The sequence below is a fragment of the Oryza sativa genome, chromosome 4 (assembly GCF_034140825.1).
Source record: "Oryza sativa Japonica Group chromosome 4, ASM3414082v1".
NCBI classification, from domain to species: Eukaryota; Viridiplantae; Streptophyta; class Magnoliopsida; order Poales; family Poaceae; genus Oryza; species Oryza sativa.
The window spans coordinates 25107443-25134645 of NC_089038.1; the positions used below are offsets into that span (position 1 = coordinate 25107443).

Genomic DNA, 27203 nt, shown 5'->3' on the forward strand with positions numbered 1-27203 from the left:
ACACCCCATGCGGCACCTTATATAGGATTTGTTTGGTTGGGGAAAAATTTTGGGTTTGGTTATCACATCGGATATACAGACACATTTAAAATATTAAACGTAATCTAATAATAAAATAAATTACAGATTTCGCCAAGAAATTACGAGACGAATTTATTAAGCCTAATTAATCCATCATTATCAAATGTTTACTGTAGTACCACAACGTCAAATCATGTCACCATTAGGCTTAAAAGCTTCGTATCACAATTTACACACAATATGTGTATTTTTTTATACATTTAATACTCCATGCATGTGTCCAAACATTCGATATGACAACATGAATTTTTTTTGTTTTGAAACTAAACAAGACCATAATATCCAATGTGACACGCTAAAACTTTACCCCAGATTAAACACATGCTAGGTTAAAATATTTCGTGATGAAGTTTGTGAAAGTGTTTAGTTCACGCTAAAATTGAAAGTTTGGTTGAAATTGGAACGATGTGACGGAGTTGGAAATTTGTGTGTGTAGAAAAGTTTTGATGTGATGGAAAAGTTGGAAGTTTTTTTTAAAAAAGTTTGGAACTAAAATTGGCCAAAGAAAGGAAAAAAAAAAAGGTTCCTGCCTATCCTCGGAAAAGGCGGCCTCGGGATTCACATTTCACACCCCTCTCACAGTCCACATCTCCCGCACGGCGCGGCGCCGCACGGGGTATATTCCACGCTCACCCACGCCCACGGGGGCAATCCGGTAATTACGCCATCCCGCGGGAGACCGATTCTTTACTCGCACTCCCACCGCTGCTGCTGCTGCACACGGACGGGGGGACTCTCTCTGGCTGCCATGGCAGAAGCGGCGAAGCTTCCACGGGTCTCCGCCTATATATCCCCACCCCCAAGCCCGCGCCTTGCCGACCTCTACTCCTCCTAGGCGTGTGGCGGGTTTGACTTTCTGACTTTGGGAGGGAGATTTGTCCAAGAAGAATTCCGTTGGAGGAGGATTCGGAGAGCTCCATTGGTCTGTGGGTCGGTCGGTCCAGCTTGCTGGAGAATAAGAAGGGGGTGTTGTTGCGTTGCGGGCGAGGGAAGGAGGGGAGGAGAGGAGGCGTCTTGCCGTTGGGGTTCTGATCCCTCTTGGGGCTCCCGTCGAGGAGGTAATCTCGGCTTTCTCTGCTTCGGTTCGTGGTAGATTCGGTTTCACGGGGGGAGATTTTTTGCAGAGGGACAGGGTGGGGGAAAATAAAAGGAGGAAGTTTTTCTTGAGATTTTCGTCGGGTGCTTTGGTTTGATTAGCTGTCGTCAGTCGTCGCCTTGTTTAGTTTTACGGGTTGATCTGAAGGAAATCGTCTGGATAGGTTGTGGATTCAGGCGGCTACTGCCTCATGAGTAAGTTCTCATGGCATGTGATGTGTCATGTGTGTCTTCTAGCCGGAAAAGAAATTGTAGAACAGCTTTTTGGCTTTCTTCATGTTGCATCCACTGCTTCATGTGGCATGGGGAGAGGCAGCGTGGAGAATCCAGCTCTTTCATGGGGGTTTAGGGATCAAAGTTGTGATTTAGCTGTGTCGGTAGCCTGAATTTCTGGTGGATTTAGTTCAGATGTTGTATAACTGCAGCGTGTGGATGGGGGCTGGTGAAAAGGAGGTAGCTTTGCTCCGTGCGTTCTTGATTTCACACCTGCAAATCCATGTGTTTAGGCAATCTTTTTCATCTTATTTCTGCCATATTTCCTACTGGGAGGTGATAGAAGGCGACAGATTTGCACAGGCTAGGAGTATTTTTCGGGTGTTCTATGGATGTGTGGGGTTTAGATTCTACTAAGTTCGAAAAACAATAGGAGTGGCTTTCTTAATTGTGTACTTTTTAAAGGCACCTTTATGGATTTGGAAGTAGCAGAGTCTCCATATCCTGTCCACATTCAGGCATATAGTTAACATTATTGATTTTACAATAGCGAATTGTGCTTAGCAATCTTCTGGTTCTTAGTCACAGCTTGTGATGTTGGGTTTTTTACTCATCAGTATGTATGTAGGTTATTAGACTTATGTTCAAATGATATAAGTTTTCTTCAGAAATCAGCCATGTACACAAGGGTTAGGGAATGCCAGTTCCCACCCAGAACCTTGTACTTTATTTTAAAATACAAAATATGAAAATTACAAAAGAGGAAAATTGAGTCTGTTGTAGTGACTCCATTTTTCTCTTTTGTATATTAGTTTAAGATGGTGTTCATATTGAAAATTTGTGATTCTCATGTTTGGTACAGTCCAATCATCTAATTTTTTCTTCCTTCAATACAAAATTAATTTCAACTGTTGTTAATAACTGAAGTTAACAGGTGGCACGATGAAGACGCCATCACTGCTTGTTCAGTGTTTCCCTGGCTTGCTTCCCAGCAAGGCTACGAGTTGTGTGCCAATTGTATCAGAAAGGGATCTACAGCTACCATCACCAGCTGTCGAGATAATCCCATCAAAGGTACATTTATTTTTTCTGATTTGGCTGTCATTTGTATATAAAACTCCAAAAGAAATACTTCAAATGTTTTGCAGCTGTCTGTTGTACTGTCGATTGGTGTTCTTTTTGGGATTGTTTTCGTGGGTAAACAATTTAATAAGTATGTCTTGATCCTTTTTATCTCAGAGTGCTCATCCTTACAAATATGCTGGCGAGAAGGTTGATGTTCAAGGTCTTGACATTTTCAAGGTAAGCAGCACATGCATATTCCTTATTTTGTTAATTTTCAAGTTGGCTAGTTTCTTTCCCTTGCTACCATCAAGTTATCAAATATAAACATCAAACACTAATGTTTTAATGTGTTCTCCTTATGCTTCAGGGGAAGGTCAGTGTAGCGGATATGATAGCCTTCTCCCCTTCTGAAGTAGTCGCATCCAAATATGATGGTAAGGGCATAACGAATAAGCACATCTTATATTTTCTTTCCTCCATACCATGGAGTCTTATTCATCACTTCTTCTCAGGATCTCTGAAATATTGGGAGAGTTCCATTACTCTCGTCAACATTATTAAAAATGAGATCCGTGATGGGCAGTTGAGCTTCAGGGGCAAGCGGGTTCTAGAGGTAACTTCCCATGAGAAAACTGGCATCGTTGGCTAGCTGTTACAGATTCTTCATTTAGTTATTTAGTAGATGCTTTGTGCTTGCATTTGCTTTCATCGAATCAGAATCAACTTGATAATTTGGACTCATGCATAACTCACTTCCTTTTGAAAATTGATGCAGCTTGGTTGTGGATCTGGTCTGGCTGGGATTTTTGCCTGTTTGAAGGTATTTTCATCTTTCCATTGCTTCTGATGATTATCAATTTACTATATCTTTGCTTTCAGTTATCTTTACCCAGAATACTGATTGACTGAATGCTTCGATGCTTCCTCAGGGTGCATCCACAGTTCATTTTCAGGACACAAATGCAGAAACAATAAGATGCAGAGCAATACCCAATGTGCTTGCAAACCTTGAGCAGGCTCGGGACAGGCAGAACAGACCATCAGAGAGCCCTGTTACACCATCACGACAACTGTTAGCCCCGAATGTACATTTCTATGCTGGGGACTGGGAGGAGCTCCCTACTATTCTCTCAGTTGTACACCCACCTGCAGCACCAACAAACCTTAGCTTCTCAGAGGACGACTTTATGGATGGCTGCAGTAGCCATGATGGGAGCAGCATAGTTGGTGTCGACAATTGCCCCAGGCGATCAAGGAAACTTTCTGGTAGCCGTGCATGGGAGAGGGCCAGTGAGACAGACCAAGCTGATGGAGGCTATGATGTAATTTTGATTTCTGAGGTCCCCTATGCGGTGAACTCTTTGAAGAAGCTCTATGCCCTTATCACAAAGGTCAGTTCCTCACTTGTTATCGCTGTTTTGGCTTTTCATGTATCATGCATCTAGATCAAGCTGTGATTTGTGATGGAATAAATGAGTTGAAGCTTCTAAACCTCTTTCTTTGAGTAGGACAATATTGCTAGAGTAATTTTTAATTGATGCACTCAACTATAAAGATCCACAAGTGCTAATACGGCGTCGTTTCTGCTATTCTTGCAGTGCCTGCGACCCCCATACGGAGTACTGTATGTGGTTTCAAAGAAGAACTTGGTTGGTTCCAATGGCGGCGCAAGGCAACTCAGAGCTTTGATGGAGGAGGAGGGTGTCCTTGGTGGCCACTTTTTAACCGAGTTAGCTGACCGGGAAATTTGGAAGTTCTTCTTCAAGTAAACTAGCAAACCAAGGAGCTGGGAAGATGAAATGGGGCCCTGGCCTTGTGACACAATTTTTTGATGTCTACTCTGCAGCGCTGTACATACCGCAAAGCGTAGTTCCATTAATTCTTTGGTAATATAGGATTATGATATGTGTGCCTCAGTTGTTGTGCTTGCTGATGTGTTGGAAATTCCACCCTTTTGTAGATCTCCTATGTGGTGTTGCTAAGTAAAGAAATCAAATTGTAATGAACCTTCTGCATACCGAAATTATACGGTGATGGCATTAGTCAGAGCACGATACCAGAAATATTTACGAACTGTTACTACTTGCTTGGACATATTCCATGAATCATTCGTTAGTTATCTACACTGCAGACTCAATGGCGAATCTTGCAGTCTCATTTTCTACCAGTCCTGGTTTGAGCAGAGCTATCTTTAAAGCGTGACACATAAATTTGAGCTATCTATCTTCATAGGATTTCAAAGGAAAATTGCACTGGCTGTGCAAAAACTTTTCAAAAGCAAAATTTTAAACTCCAGAAATCTTCGGGCCAATCCGCTTCTACTGCCAAGATGACGACAACTAATTATTATCCTCGCAAAAAAGGAGAAGGAAGATGACGCACGGAAAAGCCAAAAATAACATCCGCGGGTGCCCGGGTTCCCTTTCTGACGTGTGCTCATCCGACGCGAGGCTCCCGCAAAGATCTCGCTCGCCGCCGCCTCTGTACTGACTCGACTCGAGCACAATCTAATCTGGGCTTCGAGTTGACGCGCACGCGCTCTCCCCTCGCTCCCCCTCCCACGCCAAAACCTCCCTCCTCCTCCCCCTCGCCGCGGCGCCAACGCAGATCGCCTCCCAATCCCTATCCGATCGAGACCGCCTCCCCTTTCCGGCTAGTTCGCCGCCGCCGCCGACGACGACGATTGCGATTGGCGATGGGGCACAGCGCGAGGAAGAAGAAGAAGAAGAAGGGCGGGGGCGGGCGGAAGGCGGCCAAGGACCACGGGGGGCAGCTCGAGGGCGACCAGGCCGCCCTCGCCGACGAGCTCACGGCACTGTAAGCGTGTCCCCTCCTCCCCCCCACCCCATTTTTGGTCGTAGTACGCTTATCCTCCTCGCGTGGTAATCGGTTGATGGCGCGTGGTTGGTTTCGAGTTTGAGCTTCTGCATGTTTGTGAATCGGTTCATCGCTGATGGAGTGATGGTTGGTGCTTGCTGGTTTGCTGCCTGGCAGTGTGCGATGCGCGTGCTTCGAGTTGATTCGCGGCATTGCCGGTTTAGTTAGTCGGCCTGGAATTTCGAATTGCGAGGTGGCATGTGTGTGATGTCTCCTATGCTGGTACGAGATTCAGGTGGGGGTGTGGTTCATCATATCGTTCGCCTGGATTTCCCCAACTTATACTGAATGCCGCATTTTGAATTTCGAGGTGGTGTTGCATAGACTGTACCGAAGTTCTCGAGTTTTTTCCCCCTGCCTTGGGAGGTACGGAATAGTCCATTAGTTCACATACCTTAGTACAGTATGATGCCCTGACTCATTCATTACTCTGATGCTTGCTCACATGATTTTAGCATTCTTCATTTTGAGGATTGCAGTTTGCTTTCATATCATTTTGCTGATTGTAGGTTGGTTGTGCCGTTTGGATATTTTTCCTGTCCAATTTCTGAGCAGCGTAGCATGTGGGTACCTAACCTGATACCACTAGCTAGTGCAGTTCGCCTTTGCTTATTTTTAGCAGTATGCAGTAGCAAGCATTACTTCCTTTGTTTTGAGTTTTGAATTGGAGTTTCACTGTTCTGAATAACTTATTCATTAACAATTTAGTAGTCAAGTACTGATTGTTTCGCTTTGCAAAATGAAAAATAAAAGCACTACAATTTTGTTTAGTGATGCCCCTTTTCTTCTGTTAGTGATTGCATGGTTTAACCGACATCCTTTTGCATATCAATTAGGGGTTCAATTTTCCTTGAGGACTTCAAAGTGACATCAGAATCACCTCAGACCCGTTTTACTATATGTATCAGGTACTTTCTCGTGTTTCTTGAACATACTCTTAAGTGTATCACCTGCATCATGGCAAATAAAGTTTTTAAAACTTATGAGTATGTAAACAGGCCTTATTCTGATGGCATGGGCTTTGGAGATTCGAATGTTTCAGCGACTCTTGATGTAACGTATGGCTTTAATTTTAAGGAGCTATGACTTATCCTGTTATGCATACAACATATATCTTTGTTGTTTCGCTAGTTGACATCTAGCTTGCATTTACAAATAGGTGTTTTGCTGGTTACCCCCACAAGTGCCCAAAGTTGCGGGTTCTACCTGAAAAGACCTTATCTAGAGAAGATGCTAATCGGTTGCTTTCCCTTCTTGTTGATCAGGTATATTTTCCTTCTTCTGATATTTTCCTTCACTGAAGAAGTCGTTTAGCCCTAAAACTTGAACCTGAGTGAGTGGGGAGGTTATCCTCCCTAACACCAGGCCTTGGTGTTATTACCTATTGCTTCTGATTGAATTTGTTGAAGAGAATGTTTAATTGAAGCCTTTGCTCTTGTGGTCATATTGTATTTGGCATGCCTGTAGACATCATTTTCATCGAACCGTGTTAGACTATTAGTCTTGCATCCTTTTTCTTTTCAGTGCTCGGTTTTGAACTGCAAAGAAAATTTTACCCCTTATGGGCAAGCATTATAAATGATAGAATAGTATAACCTCTTTGTTGTAGATAAATGAAAGTTTTCCGATCACCACACTCCATATTCATTAAAATTCCTCATTACTTTATCCTAATTTGTTTTAGATGATTCTTTATCTATCCCTGTCAAATTCACCCGATCCCTTATTTGCGCATGATGTCTCAATGACATGTGGACCCTGCAGAAGCAAGGGAAAAATAAGGAAATGGGTTAACTTTCAGGGAAAAACAGGGTTTTCAATCATGTTTTGTCTAGAGAATCTCTATAAATTGTTTTGTTTTTTACATTCTACTGTGAATAAATAACTTTCCCAAGCATGTTTTGGTGTGAATGGGTTAAATAACTTTAACAGACTTTTTGGTGTTTGTTACTAGGCAAACATTTATTCCCGAGAAGGGCGTGTTATGATATTCAATTTGGTAGAGGCTGCCCAAGAGTTCTTGTCAGAAATTGCTCCAGCTAATGATTCAACAAGCATGGTAAGTCAGTCTTTTCATGGTTACTCAGGCCCTCTTTGTTTAAGCTTGGACTTTTAAGCCAGCGTTTTGGCTTATATGTTTTATAAGCCGGTGGCTTTAAACCCTTAGGTTTATTGGTGGAGTTATACCTCCACTTCACATAAGCCAAAAAAGCTACTCCAACCTAGCTTTTGGCTTTGGCTTAACAGTGTAAGAGTGGCTTATGGCTTTTAAAAAGGCCAGACGAAAAAGCTACTTATTTGTTCAGGCTTAGACTTTTTGGCTCATAAACTGTCTTATAAGCCTAAACAAAGAGGGGTTGATAACATGAGCGTTTTCTCTCTCTTTTGGTTATGTACAGTGAAACTAGAGGCATGTTCTTTTGCTGATTCAACCTGCACTGATTGATCTAGTACAGTTTCTTAACTTGATAAACTTTTACTTTTGGTTACCCCACATGTTGCTTGTCAGTTGGCACATCATGCTTTTATCGAATATATTGTGAACTATGAAGAACTTTGTTGTAATGATGTGTCTCACTTTCACAGTGTTTACGTCTTGGTCTCCTGCATTTGCTTAGCTGTATTAATTAAGGTACTTGGTTGCTACAGATGTGATATGTAGCTTCTAATATGTCATCTCAGCACCATTTCTACTTTCAATGGCTGGGCCTTGGATTTTGTGTCCTTTCTTTCCAGTTGTGATTCTTAATATTCACGTTCAGAAGAACACACTTCCTAATGTGTGCAATCGCATACTATGTACAGATGTAGCATTTCATGAGATGTCGAGTATGCATCAGATCATTTATCCTTTTCTTTTGTCAGTCAGATCATTTATCCTTTTCTTTTGTCAGTCCACAAATTTTATGTTGTATTTCTCCCAAGCTATATATAGTACTGCTGAATATAGCTGATGTTATTTGTTATCATATCTTGTAGGCTCCTTGGTTGGGTTCAGGCAAAGTACAGCAAACAACTGATGTAGACGTGAAAGTTAAGCTTGACAATGGTTCTTACCATGGAGTTGCTTACATGCATAACTCATTTGACCTGTATAGTCAATTATATGATGGAGGTAGTTGGAGCATGCAAGGTCCAGATCCAGCAACTGATAGTGCTGGGAAAATTGTTGGTTCTCAAGTCAAATCTAATCTTAAAAGCAAGAGGAAGACAATTATTGAAAAATCCCGTGTTTCTTCTGATGAGGTTAATGTTGCAAAGGGTTTATTACCGGATAATGCTGGTCAGAAAAATATAATGAAGCATGATGTTATTCGGGAGACAGTTCCCAGTTTGCATGTCGTTGCAGAGGAAACTGAAAATGACAGCAAAACTGTTTCTACGAGCAACAGAGAAAATACATCAGGTACTCCAGAGAGGAGTTTTAGCAGTGTGCATCAACTTGAGGTAATGAACACACTTGTATATTTTCTCAGTGTTATACTAATTTTTGATGCAGCATGGCATTGCCTAAATATACAAAATGTGTTAATCTAATGTTGTCCAATGGATAGTGTAATTCAAGGGATACTGTTATGTAAAGTCAAAATGTATAATATCGCGTTAACCTAAGGTTGTTCACGGGCTAGTCATCACTAGTGTAATGGAGGGATTGTGTTATGTAAACTGAAAATCTCTAGTATTATGAACTCATCTGATAGTCTTATAGCAAGTGTTTATTATCTGAGCCTTTATCAACTTCTGAGGGCTTGTTTGATATTATACTATGTTCGCTAGTTTTGTTAGGTGGCTTATATGATGTTTTTTTTTCCAACGTGAACTTTTGGTTAAAATCCTGATGTTCATTTGTTCCTACTTTTCTTTTGAAGTGGGTCATGTGATCATTGTTTGGTACTTCTGTAGTTTGTTCCTGCTTTTGTTTTCAAACTGTTCTCCTGCTTACCTTTGAGTTTGAGTAGTTGCATCTACATAAGACTTAAGTAAAATAGATAGATAACTCATAGCATGCCTTATCTGGCTGCATATTTGTGAATATGGGTAGGACTCTGATCTTTCAGACGAAGATTGGAATGATGAAGATTCTGGTTCAGGCTCTGGATTTTCAAATACCCCATCTTTTGACATGTTTGATGATGCTTCACGGAATAAGAAAAAAGATTTAATTCTGGTACTCTCTTCACCTTACAATGTTTAACTTAAAAAGATTTATCCTTCACTATTATATCTTATTTGCTTTCTGTACTAGGTACACTTGCTTCGTCTAGCTTGTGCATCTAAGGACTCTCTTTCAGCTTCTTTGCCAGCAATATCATCGGAGTTATGCAACATAGGGGTGTGTTCAATTGTCCATGTATTGTTATTGACATGTCTTTTGTAATTTTCTTTATCATCGTTCGTAATTGAATTATCTTCATTTCTCCTGTTAACAAGATCCTTTCTGAATGGGCTAAAGATTTAATTTCGAAATCTCCTGCTGTCTTTGGGGAAACTTTTGGACACTTTTTTGGGCCACAAATGGTAAGCCATGCCTGACTATTGTTTGCTAACTCATGATTTCCTTCTGCCGAAACAGGTGGGTTGTTCATCTCTAATTTTACTTGGTTTTCTTATGCCATTGATTAGACCTCTTCAGAGTGCTCTCTATTTTGGAGAGCTGACAATTCATCATCCAGGCCAAATTCTCGTTATTTGAATGATTTTGAGGAGCTTCGTTCACTTGGTGAGTATATTACTCCCATCTGATAGTGTTTTGTTGTACTATGCCAGGACTTATCAAGATACTGACCTGAATATTTTATCGCCTTCGAACAACCTTAAGAAGCTATTTGGTGGTGGTTTGATTTGTACCTTTTTTTTTCTGTGTTGCATTAACCATTTACATAGTGCATATTTCTTTAGGAAATGTAGCATTGTCCCTACTTTTGATTACTATAATCCAAAGCTGCTTTTGAATTGTAAATTTTGATTTTTAAGAATAACTATATGTATAATTTGTCTTAGCAATCATAAAAGGTGACACAAGTAAATCTGCATTTATTATACAGCCTCTAATTAATGGACTTTCTTTTTCCGTAGTTACTATAACTAGCTTAATACATGTGAGTTGCAATGGATATTATCACTACCAGCATCTCAAACATCTTTTAGTATCCATTATGAGTATGTGGAATTCTGCTGCTGCTTGCTATAGAGTGGATTATTGTATATCAAAGGTCTTCAACTTTAACATTGAATCTGGATGCAATTTGGCTATCTTCATATATTTTTCATGAAGTAACATGAGGCCTCAAAAATCCTCATGACAAAAGGGCTTCTAAGACATTATCTGTGACAGGCCAGGGTGGTTTTGGTCGTGTTGCACTGTGCAAGAACAAGTTAGATGGACGTCAATATGCTGTAAAAAAGATACGTCTGAAGGATAGAAGTCCTCAAGTGAATGAAAAGATTCTAAGGTTTGTATACTTCTGATCTTGTTCTCTTAGTTGAAATGTGCTGAGTGCTGTGGCACTGTGCAGTTCATGTTTATTTTTCTTTTTTGTGTATATTTTTGACGATCACCTTTGTTCATTTGTTGTATTAAACACTTTAAGTGTAAAGAAGAAGGGTAGATAGACTTTCAATTTTTAAAAGCCAAACACTATTTGTTTGCTAATTGGCTCAGCATCTGATTATATTTCTAAATATTGTTGCCTTGAACCAATAAATTCTCCAATACGTTGTCAATGATTGAAAAAAAAGTCTTCTGCAATGTGAGGCCAATGTCCAGACCATCAATATTGTTCATGTAGCTGTAGATGCAATGTTACTCATGGTACTTCCCGCAAAAAAAAAGAAAGAATGTTACTCATGTTGCTTTAGTTATCACTATCATATGCCAATAACTAAGTAGTTAGTATGTTTGACATTTAAAACTAAAGCCTGAACTGTGACTTCCTCTAGTTTATGTGAGCCTCTATAATCAGTCTTAGGTTTATTACTCCATCTGGCCTCTTGTCAAGAAAAAACATGTCGCCCTAGAATGCATGCAATTAAGCCTTATAAAGTTTAACCAAAAGTGTTTTCTAGAATATGTAGCTTGGATATATGAAAATGGTATGGACGAGCTTGTATGAAAAATACTTTTCAAATTTTACGCTTTGTATCTTCTACGAATATACTGTATTAAAGTTAGTGGTCAAAGTGCTTGACTTTTGAAAAGTCAAAATATGGCTTCTTTTTTCACTGGAGGAAGATATACCTGTATTTTCCTCTTCTTTTTGGTATTTTACTCCAGCATTCTGTTATGCTTTTTTTATGTGTCTCATTAATAATTTGACAAGGTCCTCAGAGAGGTAGCCACGCTTTCACGACTGCAACATCAGCATGTTGTTCGTTACTACCAGGTGAATATTTCTGCATATATGTTTTCCTTTTAGAAAGTTGTTAGATGATCACGTTAATGAAATCAGATAATTACATCTCACCTGTCATTGATATGCCAGGCATGGGTTGAAACTGAGTATGGTCAACATCATGTTTTGAATGCTGCTGGGTCATGTACTGCTGAGAGCTCTATGTACAGTTACGACAACATCAGCTTATCAGATGCAGGTGGTGGAAATAAGCAGGAATCCACGTACTTGTACATCCAAATGGAATACTGTCCTAGGTACTTACGTGTTATCACTATGCTATGAAGTAAACAGTGCTAAGATTGCCTTGCCCTTATGGATTTTGTATTTTATTTGTTAATAAATCTGATCACTGCACTTCTTTTTGTTATAAATGATTTAGGATGACTACTCCTGTACCCTAATCAACGTCTTACTTTTTTCCCGTAATACTATTAAGAACTCCATTTGATACCTTGAGTTGCTGTCACAGCAGATTCTGTGATTATGCATGTGCTAATCAATGTTTGTTTTTTTTAAAGGGATATGAGTGTGTTTCTTTTCAGCAGTTCTGTTACAGAATATACAATGCTGAACTAGCTCATGAGCAGCCCAGGTTGGCTTTTTTTCACAGGCTTGACTACTTGAACCAGTTTCACCTGTTTGCTGAGCAGACCAGCTGCCATTACAGTAGTTTTATATTATATATTTTTCTATAAAAGGGAAATATATAATTGTACAGCTTTTGAACAATTCATCTAAGCTAGTCATGAGAATTTTGACTGTTGAACTTTGGATATCTTCATTCTGTCTGTATTTTTTTTATCATTTTTAAGCATAATATTGATTGCAATATTGATGATGGTTGATCTTATTGGATGTTGCCCAGAACCTTGCGACAGGATTTTGAGACATATACTTCATCTTTTAGAGTTGATGATGCATGGCGCCTATTTCGACAAATAGTGGAAGGACTAGCGCATGTTCACAGCCAAGGTATCATACACCGGGACTTGACACCTAACAACATATTTTTTGATGTTCGCAATGATATCAAAATTGGAGATTTTGGTCTTGGTAAGTGGGCTTCATGCTGATATGCAGATCCTTTTTCTTTCTTTGGTGTTTTCTTTATCGTTAAATCTTAAATAACATCATACAATTTTGTGGATGTCATTATTGTTAAATCTTAAATAACATCACAAAGTAACTCCATGCAATAATTCTCTTCAAAAAAAAAAACTCCATGCAATATGGAATGGAGTAATTACCATCTCCTGTGTCTATGTGAAGCAACTTAATTCCAAGTGACCGAGGAAATTGTAACTGACAAACACTTTATCATTGTTTTCAGCCAAATTTCTAAAGCTGGAGCAGTTAGATCATGACCAATATCTTCCTAGTGAAGGAATGGGTGTTTCAATGGATGGAACAGGTCAAGTTGGCACATATTTTTATACAGCGCCTGAGGTAGAACAGAAATGGCCACATATAAACGAGAAGGTCAGAATGATATTTTAACTCTTCATAGTACTAAAATGAACAAAAGAACTTTCATATTCTCTCTCTTAATAAGATTGCAAGTTAATATTGAGTATCAACAAATTCTATCTGGAGCTTATCTATGTTGGTTTTCAGGTTGACATGTACAGCTTAGGAGTTATATTCTTTGAGCTTTGGTATCCATTTTCAACAGCAATGGAAAGGCATCTTGTTCTTTCTGATCTCAAACAAAAAGGCGATTCTCCATTGTCATGGGCAACACAGTTCCCTGGCCAGTCAAACCTATTGAGGCGCCTACTGTCTCCAAGTCCATCTGACCGTCCATCTGCTGTTGAACTTCTGCAAAATGATCTACCTCCTCGGATGGAAGATGAGTGGTTAACTGGTAAGTTTATTAGTTTTCTGGAATATTACTTCATTTCTAGTTGAAAGAGCTATGATCTAATAAATATCGCATCTACTTCAACTGAATAGATCTGAAGTGTCACTTCAATCTGTTTGTCTAATTTGCACCACTGCTTTTGTGCATTTTTATGCAGATGTACTTAGAATGATACAGACGCCAGAAGACACATATGTTTATGACCGAGTTATATCTACAATATTTGATGAGGAAAGGCTGATTGCCAAAACTCAATGCCAGCTTGAAGGCAGTAAAAAATCCACTTGTAAAAGTGATAACAGTGAACTTCTAGACTCTATCATTGAGGTTAGCAAGGAGGTTTTTAAGAGACATTGTGCTAAAAGATTCCAGATATCCCCCTTGCATACACTGGAAGGGAAATTCACTGAAAACAGGTGTGTTTGGTTCCTACACCTTTCAGCTGATTAGTGTTTGGTCTAGAATGAAAGAATAAACTAATGACTGTTCAACAATGCTCTGTAATGGAATTTTATGTTGCTATCTACAAATTTCTAGGGGAAAGACAGTGAAGATCTTAACTCAAGGAGGAGAGATGCTAGAACTTTGCTATGAGTTGCGGACACCGTTTGTCATGTCAGTTGTTGCTAACCAGGTCCGCCACATGTTTTTATCCTTGCTTCTTCTCCTCTTTTTATGAGTATAATAGCTCCATTCTGCTTGTGTAAATGTTCTTCCTTCGATGTTCTGTTTCACAATTGTGTTATGTTATACTCTATTTTTCCCTTAATCAATTTATTGCATTTTTATGTTAGAATTTCAATGGTTACTCTCATTGAGAAGAGGATGGCACTCGAGATGGGGCAATTTTCTGGTTTTCTTCATTCACAAAACACAAAAGCCATACCTATCCGAGGGAGGTTGGATGCATATATATAGCCATAGCTGGCTGCTAGCCTATTGTTGCACCCTCCTAGTCTAAAATTTGAAATTTGAATGAGATGCTGTCCTAGAGGGCATCCAAACTAAATAAAGCATAAAGGAGGCATAAAGGAGATGCTAACTGCTGCTGTCCTACTAACCGCAGCTGTCCTAGCAACTGAAAAATATGCTAAAGGGTAGATGCTGTCCTGAAAAAGGTGAAACTACCCAAAAGCAAAAAGAAGAATCACGACCAAGGACCACAAAGACTTATCCAACATTCTCCCCCTAAGTCTTGTGCGTCGTCTTGTGGGGAAGTTGGGCCATCCCGATCCTGGAGCAGAGCTCGAGAAACTTGATCCTCCCAAGAGGCTTGGTGAGCAAGTACGCAAGCTGGTCCTTGGTGTTGATGTAGCTCGCCTTGATGCTCCCTTCCTCCAAGTAGCTTCGGATGAAGTGGTACCTCACCCGGATGTGCTTGCTCCGTTCGTGAAAAACGGGGTTCTTTGCCAGGGCCAAAGTGGACTTGCTATCCACCCTGAGCTCCACCGTTCCAGTGTCTCTGCCGAGGAGATCACTAAGCAGTCGAGCAAGCCAGAGCGCCTGGGTCGAAGCGGCGGAGGCCGCCATGTACTCGGCCTCGCAGCTGGACAGGGCCACCACCTGCTGCTTGACCGACTGCCAGCTAACGAGGCACTTGCCGAGGAAGAAGAGAATCCCGCTCGTGCTCTTGCTGGTGTCGATGTCGCCGGCGTGGTCGCTGTCGCTGTACCCGACGAAGTGTGCCTTGCCAGGACACCTCGGGTAGTAGAGACCGTGGTCGAGAGTCCCCGCAACGTAGCGGATGATCCTCTTCACAGCCTGCTGGTGCTCCGTCGTCGGTCGCTGCATGAACCGACTGACGTAGCCGACGGAGAAGGCCAAGTCCGGCCGTGTGTGGGTGAGGTAGCGAAGGCTCCCCACAAGACGCCGGTACTGTGTAGCATCCACCTCCTCCGCCGTGCTGTCGCGGCTCAGCTTCAGTCTCTCCTCCATCGGAGTAAGAGCTGGGTTGCAATCGGTGAGCCCAGCCAGCTCAACGACGCGCTTGGCGTAGGCGGTCTGTCGAAGCGTGATCCCGGAGTCGTCCTGGTGCACTTCGATCCCCAGGTAGAAGGAGAGAGGCCCCAGATCACTCATCTGGAAGGTGGCCTTCATCTCCTTGAACGCCGCGACCTCCGCATCCTTGGTGCCGGTGATCACCAAGTCGTCGACGTAGACACCCACCAGCAAGGCATTTCCTCCATTGCCCCGCCGGTAGATGGCCGCCTCGTGCGGGCTTTGCTCGAAGCCCATCCCCTTGAGCGTGGAATCCAACTTGGCATTCCACGCCCTCGGTGCCTGCCGCAAGCCGTAGAGGGCCTTGTGCAGGCGTAGCACCTTGCCCTCCTTGCCGGGGATCACAAATCTCGGCGGCTGGTGCACGTAGACCTCCTCCTTCAAGTCGCTGTTCAGAAACGCCGACTTGACGTCCATGTGATCGACGCCCCAGCCTTCCTGAGCAGCCAGCGCAAGGAGTCGCACGGACTCCATCCGTGCCACGGGAGCGAAGGCATCATCGTAGTCGATCCCCTCCTGCTGCACGAAACCGCGTGCCACCAAGCGAGCCTTGTGCTTGACGATGGCTCCGGCTTCATCCCTCTTCAGCTTGAACACCCACTTAAGGGTGATCGCGCGGTGACCACGAGGGAGGTCAGCAAGCTCCCAGGTGCGGTTCTCCTGAACCGCGTCCATCTCCGACTGCATCGCGGCACGCCATGCCGCGTGTTTCTCGGCCTCTGCAAAAGACCGAGGCTCACCGTCATCGCACGCAAGGTGCAACTGCGCCTTAGGTCGCGAGGCACCAGTCCCGGCACCGGCTGGTCGCCGAGAAGATCCTCCATCGTACGGTACCGTAGCTGCTCGCCGTCGTGGTACGCGTCGATGCGCTCCCCGTCGTGGGAGAGCGGAGTAGCGAACTCCACCGGGCTGCGCTCAACACGAGCTGGCGTCGGAGTAGACGTGCTTGGAGGAGTGGCTGTTGGTGCTGGAGCATGTGGAGTCACTGGCTGGGGTGGTGTCGACGAAGAGCTCGTCGTAGTCGAAGTCGTGGCCCGAGGGTGTGTTGGTGTCGGAGTCGGTGGAGATTCGGGGGCTAGGGTAGACACGCTCGGTGAAGAAGAGCTGCCTACTCCCCCAGCTCCCTCGAAGTGGACGTACTCGACGGTGAAGTCGTCGTACGTCGGAGTCGAACCATCGTCCACCGCCTTGTCCCATACCCACCCTCGCCCTTCGTCGAACACAACATCGCGCACAATGCGCACACGCTGTGTCTCCAGGTGGAGGATGCGGTAGGCCTTCGAGCCCTCCGCTTAGCCGATGAACACCCCTGGGGTGCTCCTGTCGTCGAGCTTGCCGATGTGGCCAAGCTCCTTGGCGAACGCGAGGCAGCCGAAGACCCGCAGATGGGAGACCGCCGGCTTGCGCCCATGCCAAGCCTCGTACGGTGTCCTGCCATCGAGGGCCTTGGTAGGCGAGCGGTTGAGGATGTAGGCGGCCGTCACCACCGCCTCCCCCCAGAAGATGGCCGGCATCCCCCTCTGCTTGAGGAGGGCCCGAGCCATCCCCACAACCGTCTGGTTGCGCCGCTTGACGACGCCGTTCTGCTGCGGGCTGTACGGCGTGGTATAGTGGCACTAAATGCCCTCATCAGCGCAGTACGACGCGAATTCAGCCGCTGTGAATTCGCCGCCGTTGTCTGTGCGCAGCACGCGCAGCTTGCGACCGCACTCTGCCTCTGCAGCAGCCTGCGCATGCCTGATGGCGTCCGCAGCCTCTCCCTTGCTGCCGAGGACCATCACCCACATGTAGCAGGAGAGGTCGTCGACGAGTAGCAGGAAGTAACGTCGTCCTCCTGGTGTGGCCGGTGTCACTGGGCCACACAAGTCCCCGTGCACGAGCTCGAGCCGCTCCTTGGCTCGGAAGCTCGTCTGCTAGGGAAAGGGGAGCCGCCGCTGCTTCGTCACCACGCAAACGTCGCAGAGCTGCTCCACGTGGTCAAGGCACGGCATGCCTCGCACCATCTCCTTGGCACTGAGCTGCTTCAGGGCCTCGAAGTGGAGGTGCCCGAAGCGCTCGTGCCACTGCCACGCCTCGTCGTCCCGACGAGCGGCGAGGCAAACTGGTTGTGCTACCTGCGCGCTGAGGATGTAGAGTCGATTAGTGCCTCTGGTTACCTTGGCAAGAAGGCGACGACGGCGATCCCAAATCCTCATGAATCCGTCCTCGACCAACACGCGTGAGCCGTTCTCATCCAGCTGTCCCACGCTGATGATAGAATTCCTCAACGCGGGGATGTAGTAGACTCCGGTGAGCAGCCTATGCTCACCGGACTTGGCGGTGAAGGTGACGGAGCCAACACCCTTGATCTCCACGCCGGAGGCGTCCCCGAACTTGACGGAGCCTCGGACGCTGGAGTCGAACTCGGTGAAGAACTCCCGTCGGCCGGTCATGTGATGGGTGGCGCCGGTGTCGAGGTACCACCCATCAGCCTTGTCGTTGCTGGAGCCGTTGCAGAGGGAGACGAGTACCTTCGGCTCATCAAGGTGGAGGAAAGCCGCTGCGGCCGGTGCCGCTGGAGGTAGCTCGATGCTTGCGTGAGCTAGGAGCAGAGCCGGCTCTTCCTCCTCCACCCGTGCGACGTGGGCCTGGTCGCGTCGTGGCTGTCGACAGTCTTTGGCCCAATGGCCAAGCTTGCCACAGTTGCGGCAGGCGTCGTCTCGTGCCGGCTTGTGGTTGCCGGTGGCAACGCCCTGGGCGCCTCTGCGGGCGCCACCCTCGGCACGTCTTCGCGCCCACCGTAGCTGGACACCTCCCCGTGCCTTGCGCGGCTTACGGCCGCCTGTCGGGGAAGATGACTCCCCCTTCCTCCCGTCACCCTGAGAGGCCTCCCACTGCTCCCGAGTGAGATGGAGCTTCCCGCCGATGGTGATGGGCCCCGAGAGAGGCTGTGGCTCATCACCATCGACGACCTTGAAGCGATCTAACGCCTCCTCGATCGACATCGTGGAGAGGTCTAGCAGAGATTCGATCGAGCGAGCGATCTGCCTGTACTTCTCAGGGACGCAGCGGAAGAGCTTCTCGACAGCTCTCTCCTCGTCGTAGGTGTCGTCGCCGTACTGCACCATTTTCTGTAAGAGAGTGTTGAGACGGAGAGCAAAGTCATCAACATCCTCACCTGGCTTGAAGGCCAGGTTCTCCCACTCCTTGCGGAGTGCCTGCAATGTGGACTTGCGGGCGCGGTCGCTGCCGATGCGTGCCGCAGCGATGGCGTCTCAGGCCTCCTTGGCAGTCCGCTTCTGGGAAAGCGAGAACTGCATCTCGGGCGGGACTGCAGCGATGAGGGCATCTAGTGCCCGCCGATCCTCGTCGTAGTCGACGTCGCCGTACCGGACTGCCTCCCACATGTGCCGCACCTGGAGCCTCACCCTCATCACCGCGGCCCACTCGATGTAGTTGGTTTTGGTGAGGGTAGGCCACCCACCGCCGGGACCAAAGTCCCTGACCACCGTCTGGACGCCGTGGTGACCATGGCGCCGGTCAGGGGAGAGAGAGCCGCGCTGCCTGCGAGGGCCACGTGCGGGCTCCGGGCTTCCGCCGGCACGCCCGCGCCCGTCTGGGTTCCCGTCGGCGGGCGCGTGGTCCCTTGGGCCGCCGCCACCGCCGTGGAGGTGGGCTGCTGCCCACCGCTCTGCCCGCTCCCGTGCCCTTCCTCTTGCCAGCTCCTCAAGCTCCCTGTCGGCGGTGATGTCGCCGGCGATGGAGCCGTTGATGCTGCTGCGCAAGGTCTCAACCTCTACCTCCGTCACACGTGCCGCATCTTCCGACGCCTCCGCCTCCGCCCTGGCTGCTGCCAACTCCGCTGCCGCCAGTCTGGCCGCCCTTGCTGCTGCTGCAGCGGTCTGAGCCGTTGCTCGCCTACGCTCTTCTGCTGCGGCGAGCTCAGCGTCCTGCTGACGCCGAGTGCTCGAGGCGACAGAACGCCGAGACCGAGCGTCGGACATGGCGCACCTCCGGGGGGCTGCTGCGTGGAGAGGGGGAAGGGAAAGGGGAAGGAGGAGCAACCGGTGCTGCTGCTGCTGCTGGCTGAGAGCTCAACCGAGCTTGGGAAGGGGTGGAACAAGAGATGTTTAGCCTACAGGAAAGTGTGGCTCTGATACCAGATGTTAGAATTTCAATGGTTACTCTCATTGAGAAGAGGATGGCACTCGAGATGGGGCAATTTTCTGGTTTTCTTCATTCATAAAACACAAAAGCCATACCTACCCGAGGGAGGTTGGATGCATATATATAGCCATAGCTGGCTGCTAGCCTATTGCTGCACCCTCCTAGTCTAAAATTTGAAATTTGAATGAGATGTTGTCCTAGAGGGCATCCAAACTGAATAAAGCATAAAGGAGGCATAAAGGAGATGCTAACTGCTGCTGTCCTACTAACCGCAGCTGTCCTAGCAACTGAAAAATATGCTAAAGGGTAGATGCTATCCTGAAAAAGGTGAAACTACCCAAAAGCAAAAAGAAGAATCACGACCAAGGACCACAAAGACTTATCCAACATTTTATTAAACATAGTTATTTAGTTGGAGATATTCCCAATTGTCACTAAAATTTTCTGTATCTACTTGACACGGTACCTGTGCTTGCATCAGATGTCGAATCAACAAATCACAACTTGTAAACTTCAAAGATAGAAATAAAATAACTGAACCCTAGGTCTCAATTATTGCAAAGATAACTCACATATGATTAAACAGCCACATACATATACACATAACTGGGAAGTGCAATCATTTACAAAAGGCACTATAGTAAACACATATATGTATTTATAGATTCCTCCACATAAGATTTGAGATGGCAAAACCTACCAAGCTAGCACTAACCAGTTCACCACCATTATGAAGTAGATAACATTTTCAGTGTGGTGCTTCCGTGCTTATTTGCATTCAGGTGTTGACTGTTGTATGTGCTAGATAAAAGCTAATGAAGATTCAATGTTCAATTTGGGTACATTACCATTTTTAATTATTGGTTCCAAATGATAATGCAGTCATGTGCAAGTTTTACATATGCTACATATGCCTTTTAAGTTGTTCGGTACTCCACTGTATCCCAGGGATATTCACTGAATTTGCCAATTTGCCATTTCATGAGCTTTTTTTTGGGCGTTCTCTGAAAACATCTGTGTCTTTCCCGCTTCTGCCTTTATTTGCGTGCTTGAAAAAGGATGGCGCTAAGAACAATTCTGATGAGCAACTACTTTACACAACTCATTTACAGATATTATCCTTTAAGCGTTATGAAGTATCATGGGTTCATCGAAGAGCAGTTGGCCATTCAATTCCTTATCGCTTTCTTCAGGTAACTGTTTTATTTGCATTGAATATTCATCAACTGTCAAACAAAATGTGAGTTTGCATTATTCGTTTTCTATTGTTTATCTTCTTACGGCGCCATTTCAGTAGTTTTTCTGTAAATATCATGATGCATCCTTTTAGGGTGATTTCGACATTATTGGAGGTGCTTCACCAATACCAGAGGCTGAAATTGTAAAGGTTATATATCTTGTGATCTCATTTACCTTGTTTTCCCTAACTGCATATGAGGTCCATATTTCATAATTAGTTTATACTCCCTCCATCCCATAATATAAGGGATTTTGGGCATGTCTAGATTCGTAGTACTAGGATGTGTCACATCCCACCAAAATTCCTTATATTATGGGACGGAGGGAGTATCTAAGTTTTGCAACATCAATTGGGATGGATGCAAAGACTACTGAAGATGCTTTCAGCATTAAACATGCACTTTTGTGTTATTGCAAACAATTAATTTCTTGCAACAACAGGTCACTTTGGATGTTGGGGCACACTTTTATGATCCGAAGGCAATAATTATCCGTCTGAATCATAGCAAACTTGCTGAAGCAGTTTGTTCCTGGGCAGGAGTTCCTCAAGAACGGCGACAAAATGTTGCTGAGGTACAGTACTTTGTCTCACCTGTTCCTCACATTTGTGGAATCATCTCAGCTGATACCTTTTTTTTCTGTGTGTGTATCAGTTTTTCTCTTCAACTCTTGTTCAGTATTGGCCAAATAAGGCTGATCGCAAGTCACAATGGAGTTTGATTCGTGGGCAACTATTACAGGTACAAGCACCACAATACACAATCAAACCATGGTGGTACTTTAATAGTTGTTGTTTTATTGATTAATAAAGCATACTGAATACTACTACAGTGAAACTCCTGTATGAATAGTTTTTTTTGGTAAAAACAATATAATGCATCAACGTATTACTAATATTGAACAAGTTGGAAAAAATAATTCTGTTAACAATTTGCAAGATGCAAAGTTTTATCCTATTTAATTAGGTTCGTTATTATACCTTTTCCCTTGTAAATGCTTGATTTACTGAGATGCATTCACAAGATTCCCATGTGAATATTGAAAATGCTTCCATTACTAACAGTTTCCATCTTTCCATGTAATGGGTTAGTGTATAAAAATATTTATTGAATGCTCAGGATCTTCGTCTTTCGGAAGAGGTGGTTGAGAAGCTACATAAAGCTGATCAGAGATTTTGTGGTTCTGCAGATCAAGTACTTGCTAGATTAAGAGGGACCCTGTTCTATGGTAGTGATTAAGCCCCTCTACATTGTCTGCTGTAGTCTGCAAATATGTACTAAAATGTCAATCATTCTATGTTTCTTGTTGCAGATAAATCTGCTTGCAAGGCTCTCGATGAGATCTCAGCATTTCTCAAATGTTTGAGAATATGGTCAATCGAAGAACATATTACTATTGATGTACTCATGCCTCCTTCAGAATGTTACTACACAGATCTGTTTTTTCAGGTTAATAACTACAACCGGATGTGGAGCAATTCTTTTTCAACTATAATCATGGAGACCATTTTTTTCAATCCACCTTTATCGTTCGAGTGATGGCTAGTTCATTTCCGCCTTGAACCTAGTGTTGCAGTTCTTTTTATTTGGTTGCATCAAAAGGGCAAACTTGATAAAATGGAACAACAACAATCTTCTACTCCCTCCGGTCATAAATATTTGACATTTAGGACAAGATTCGGTCAAACTTTTAAAATTCCAGCCAATAATTTTATATTAGAATAATTTTATGATATAATGATAGTACTTTTTGAGGCAAATCTACCATATACAATTTCTTCCGTTTTCAAACTAAGCATTTTAGAAATTATTGGTGGTCGTAATTTTAAAAGCCTGACTGAATCTCATCCTAAATGTCAAACATTTATGACTGGAGGGATTATGTGTGTATTCAGTGAAATGATTTGATAGATCTCATGTTAATATATTCCTTTTTAGCGCTAATGGCATATTTTCTTTTCTGAAATTCCACTTATATATTTTTACTATGGCCCATCAATTTACTGGGTCTCAACACAGATCTATGTGAAAGAAGGAAACCCTGGATCAAGTTCCCATGAAAAGTTACTTGCCATTGGGGGGCGATATGATTGGTTGATAGAGCAAGCTTGGGATAGGACATATGTAAGTTGTATTTGATGCTTCCTGTATACTTATACGTGTCCATGTAGATTTGGTTCTAATAATACTAAGTGAATGCTTACGATGACCACTTGGCTAAGTACACTCTGACCATGGCCGAGGGTTCACATCCAGCTGTTCTATAGTGTAGTCTTTTCACCAGCAATTTAGTGGTGCTTCTACATGTTTCAAATTGTTCTTTTTCACTGAAGTCCTGATAAAGAGATGGATAATTTACTTCCAATAAGAAGTCCTGATAAAGAGATGGATAATTTACTTCCAATAAGATTATAGGCCTTTTCAGGAGAAGTAGAGAGATTGGATCCTACAGAAGAGGAGTGAAAAGGAGTGGCCATCTCCATATGAGGAGAAGTTAGGATTTTTGTGTGTGCACGCCTTTTTATCATGCCATCCCCTGGATCTCATTCTTTGTTTTCTGAGGAAAACCTTGAGGCAGAACATGGAAAGACCACTTAGATAGCTATGCTGTCATCAAATATTTAGACATTCTTAAGTCTACTTGTTTCTTAAATGAGTCAGGTAGTCATATACTACTATATGACAATATTTTCTACTGTGATTGCCTACGTGATCTAACTACTTGTATTTGATAACCCTCACAGAAATCCAAACCCCCGGGTGCTGTTGGTGTCAGCATTGCACTTGAGAAATTTCTTCCTAATAGTCCTTCGTCTGACATTGGGTTCCCAAGGTTACCTCCAAGTGAACAAATAAATTGCTTCCCTATGCTTTACGCCATCTCCAATTGTTCGATGGGATTTTTTTTTTACTTGCTAACATATGTGGCTTTTAGGATTGAACCGAGCATCAGTGTTCTTGTTTGTTCAAAGGGAGGTGGCGGTCTTTTGAATGAGCGTATGGAACTTGTTGCAGAACTTTGGGAAGCTAATATAAAGGTAGGTGCTGCAGAAGTCTTTACCTGCAAGGGTTTGTGACACAAGTCTGTTTTTATCAGTACTGAGAGTTTACTATTATCAGGCCCAATTTGTCCCTCAGGAAGATCCAAGTCTTCAGGAACAATATGAATATGCCAGTGATCATGACATCAAATGCCTTGTGTTCATCACTGAAGCAGGTGTCTCACAAACAGAACTTGTGAAGGTAAATACATTAACGTTGTGTTACAGGTGCATTTGTGCTTTACACTGTCAAGAAGTTATAATTCTCACCAACAGATTAAAAAATCGGGGAAATGTCTTGTGCATACCTTACTGCCATGCATTTACTTATTTGAGCAATGCTCTGCTATTGAGTAGTGAGTACAAACCTTTTTAAAGCATTTGAACTTTGGTTTACCATTGTGCTGCTTGTATCTTAGCTGTACTTTCAAGTAAGTAATGATTTTCATGTTTTTGGAATGTAGGACTAATTTGAACTGTATTTTCATATGAACAGCAGTGAGTTATATTGTGTCGATACTGATTAAATTACTGGTTGTTTAACATAAATTTATGTAATTCATGTTTCCTATTTCAAAAGAGTTGTCAGGAAGTACCATGTGTGATAATGAATTCATCCGACATAAACACAAACTTAACGTCTTTGGTATTCATTGGTCCATTTTATTTGAGGAAAACTAAATAAGTTCTTTACTGTTTTAGAATTTTGCTCAACCTTTTATGCAGAAACTTTTTTATAATTTTATGTGTTTTCCTTCTATTAAGGTTCGACATCTGGATGCAAAAAGGGAGAAGGAAGTTAAAAGAGAGGAACTTGTAAAGTTCTTATCTGATGCAATATGTTTACAATTCAAAAATCCTACAATCTGGAGCTGATTGGCAGCCTGCTCTTTATTCACTTCAGGTTTGCTTTGGCAAAGAATCAAAACTTGCCAAATCTTTAACTCCCTTCCTTGAGAATCTCTTTGGATTCTGGAATTACATTCTCTTTATAAAACTAAGTTAGATTTGAGGTAGCTATAGATATAAACTTCCAGGTGAAAACTCACTCTCTAGTCTGTACAAGCATGAAGCATGTGGAATCGTTCCAGCATTTTTCATGATTGTTTTTGTGATACGGAAAAGTGATGTGATTTTTATCTTTGTGCAGTCTTGGTTGCCCTTCTGTGAACCAAGATTACGCACCGTGGCTTCGGTTCAAGGTTCAAGGCAGTGAGGCGATTGGTGGCTTGATGTAATCTGGGCTGTCCTCTTGTGGAGGTGCTCCTGTAGTCCTGTGCAGCTCTCGGTGGTGGTGGCGGCGGCGGCGGTGGTAACCTGCACAGCTTTTTCCCCCTGTTGGTAGCGAAACCGCTACGCAACAAATTCACCCAGTTTTGCTATATTCAATTTTGCTTCTCAATTTTATCAACAAAGCCTGCTATGTATACTACATAGTTCAGTATGTTCTCTAGCATGTATAGGACAAAAGTTGAGTTTTGTAGATAGGTGATGCCAATTTTGCAACTAGGCAATCAATCTGGCGGAAAACAAGGGATTTGTAATTTTGCTTCCTCGTAAGTTTGTCAGATGAGCGAGCCAGGGTGCCCAATGTTTCCGTTTTATAAGAGTATTCCTGTCACATGTCCAAGGACTCATATTTCATCGTCTTTCACTGCCTTTTATGATTGCAGCATTACCTAATTGTCTAGACCGAAGTGAAAGATTTCAACGTTGTCAATTGTCATGTTGCAGTAAACTAGCAAAGGCCAGCACGGTGGTCACTTCAGTTTGAACTTTTTTTTGTCAAACCTCTTGACAACACATTGATTTAAGCTGGCATTGTCTCTTCTTTACTCCTGTCCTGCATTGTGCACATGAACTGGCATTCAAGAGGGAATCAATTGCCCTCTTCTCTAATCCAAGATGTCCCAGAGATTCTTAGCACGGGGATTAATCTACCCAATCCATGCACGTACACCACAGCTCAGTTCCAGTTGAGTCTCTGAGTGCCACGGTTTTCAATTCAAGTCGTCCCAATAATGCCATGCCACATTTCCACAAATGAGCTGCAATCCGGTGGAGCTCAAGCTGCACTGCATCTCTGTCCTGAAATTTCAAGCCTGTCGGCACGTGCGGCCCCCACGTGCAGCTACCTGTGCATTCGCGCACACCTGTCGTGCCGACGGCCGTCGATGCCGGACCGGACGGCTGGATTGCCAGCGACGATCGACGACCGAGATCCGGATCCAACGGTCCCATGAAAGTTTTTAGCTGCCGATGCTCCACGCGGTTTCAGTTGACCTATTGTTTTCTTTGCTTTTTTCTTTCGCTGTACTATATCCTCCTAGTAGTAGCTTGGATTTAAAGAGTGCAAACCAACTACCTGCAAAAACGCGTCGCGTGCGACATGATGGTGAGGGGCCACCTTTTCCATCAGTATCTTTATGATTCTCAGGCTGTATTTAGATGGTGGAAAAATTAAGAAGTTAGGAGAAAGTTGGTAGTTTATATGTGTAGTAAAGTTTTTGATGTGATGTGATGTGATGGAAAATTGGGAATTTGGGGAACTTAACACGGCCTCACTTACATCAACGTAAAGGGCCCGTTTCGTGAAAAGAAAATTTTTAGGTGTTACATCGGACGTTTGACTGGATGTTGGAAGGAGTTTTCAGACACGAATGAAAAAACTAATTTCATAACTCGTATGGAAACCGCGAGACGAATATTTTGAGCCTAATTAATCCGTCATTACCACATGTGGGTTACTGTAGCATTTTATGACTAATAATGGACTAATTAGACTTAAAAGATTCGTCAAGCGATTTCCCCTCTAACTATGTAATTAGTTTTTAAATTTATCTATATTTAATTCTCTGTACATGTGTCAAAAGATTGGATGTGATGTTTTTGGAAAAAAGTTTTTGGGAAATGGGAACTAAACAAGGCCAAAATATATACTCCTGCTACATCTCACTAAATTAAATTTGGACTTAAATTTTTCATGTACTTAGGACATGTTTAGTTCCCAAACGAAATTTTTCAAGCTGTCACATCGGATATTTGAACACATACATAGAGTATTAAATGTAGAAAAAAATAATTACACATTTCGCCAGGAAATTACGAGACAAATCTTTTAAGCCTAGTTGCGCCATGATTTAACAATGTGGTGCTACAGTAAACATTTGCTAATGATGGATTAATTAGGCTT

The 27203-nt window shown here is 43.5% G+C and overlaps 2 protein-coding genes across 4 annotated transcripts; both read left to right on the forward strand.

The window, feature by feature from the left end:
• The first annotated feature begins 1066 nt into the window (after positions 1-1066).
• LOC4336255 (uncharacterized) lies at positions 1067-4533 on the forward strand. 2 transcript variants are annotated; one of them, XM_015781641.3, is made up of 8 exons: positions 1067-1139; positions 2317-2463; positions 2629-2691; positions 2822-2888; positions 2967-3067; positions 3230-3274; positions 3384-3845; positions 4053-4533. In XM_015781641.3, the coding sequence occupies exons 2-8, from the start codon at positions 2332-2334 to the stop codon at positions 4221-4223; spliced, it is 1041 nt and encodes a 346-aa protein (XP_015637127.1). In that variant the 5' UTR covers positions 1067-1139; positions 2317-2331; the 3' UTR covers positions 4224-4533. The 2 variants fall into 2 exon arrangements, with proteins under 2 accessions (XP_015637127.1, XP_015637126.1); XM_015781640.3 differs by having other exon boundaries at positions 2324-2463.
• A 348-nt stretch (positions 4534-4881) lies between these two features.
• LOC4336257 (eIF-2-alpha kinase GCN2) lies at positions 4882-25685 on the forward strand. 2 transcript variants are annotated; one of them, XM_015780845.3, is made up of 30 exons: positions 4882-5271; positions 6168-6239; positions 6330-6389; positions 6491-6596; positions 7286-7390; positions 8311-8778; positions 9374-9499; positions 9578-9664; positions 9763-9849; positions 9955-10051; positions 10667-10784; positions 11660-11714; positions 11814-11980; positions 12592-12779; positions 13057-13205; positions 13341-13590; positions 13745-14003; positions 14125-14221; positions 20844-20924; positions 21062-21118; positions 21412-21543; positions 21624-21710; positions 22089-22197; positions 22282-22418; positions 22989-23093; positions 23714-23802; positions 23905-24007; positions 24090-24212; positions 24776-24914; positions 25161-25685. In XM_015780845.3, the coding sequence occupies exons 1-29, from the start codon at positions 5150-5152 to the stop codon at positions 24884-24886; spliced, it is 3747 nt and encodes a 1248-aa protein (XP_015636331.1). In that variant the 5' UTR covers positions 4882-5149; the 3' UTR covers positions 24887-24914; positions 25161-25685. The 2 variants fall into 2 exon arrangements, with proteins under 2 accessions (XP_015636331.1, XP_066165489.1); XM_066309392.1 differs by having other exon boundaries at positions 12592-12698.
• The last annotated feature ends 1518 nt before the right edge of the window (positions 25686-27203 follow it).

Coding starts and splice junctions, on each gene's coding strand:
- LOC4336255 (XM_015781641.3), top strand. CDS start 2,332: ATGAAGACGCCATCACTGCTTGTTCAGTGTTTCCCTGGCTTGCTTCCC. Junction 2,464..2,628: donor TCGAGATAATCCCATCAAAG/GTACATTTATTT, acceptor TTTTTATCTCAG/AGTGCTCATCCTTACAAATA. Junction 3,846..4,052: donor TCTATGCCCTTATCACAAAG/GTCAGTTCCTCA, acceptor CTATTCTTGCAG/TGCCTGCGACCCCCATACGG.
- LOC4336257 (XM_015780845.3), top strand. CDS start 5,150: ATGGGGCACAGCGCGAGGAAGAAGAAGAAGAAGAAGGGCGGGGGCGGG. Junction 6,240..6,329: donor CGTTTTACTATATGTATCAG/GTACTTTCTCGT, acceptor GTATGTAAACAG/GCCTTATTCTGATGGCATGG. Junction 11,981..12,591: donor CAAATGGAATACTGTCCTAG/GTACTTACGTGT, acceptor GATGTTGCCCAG/AACCTTGCGACAGGATTTTG.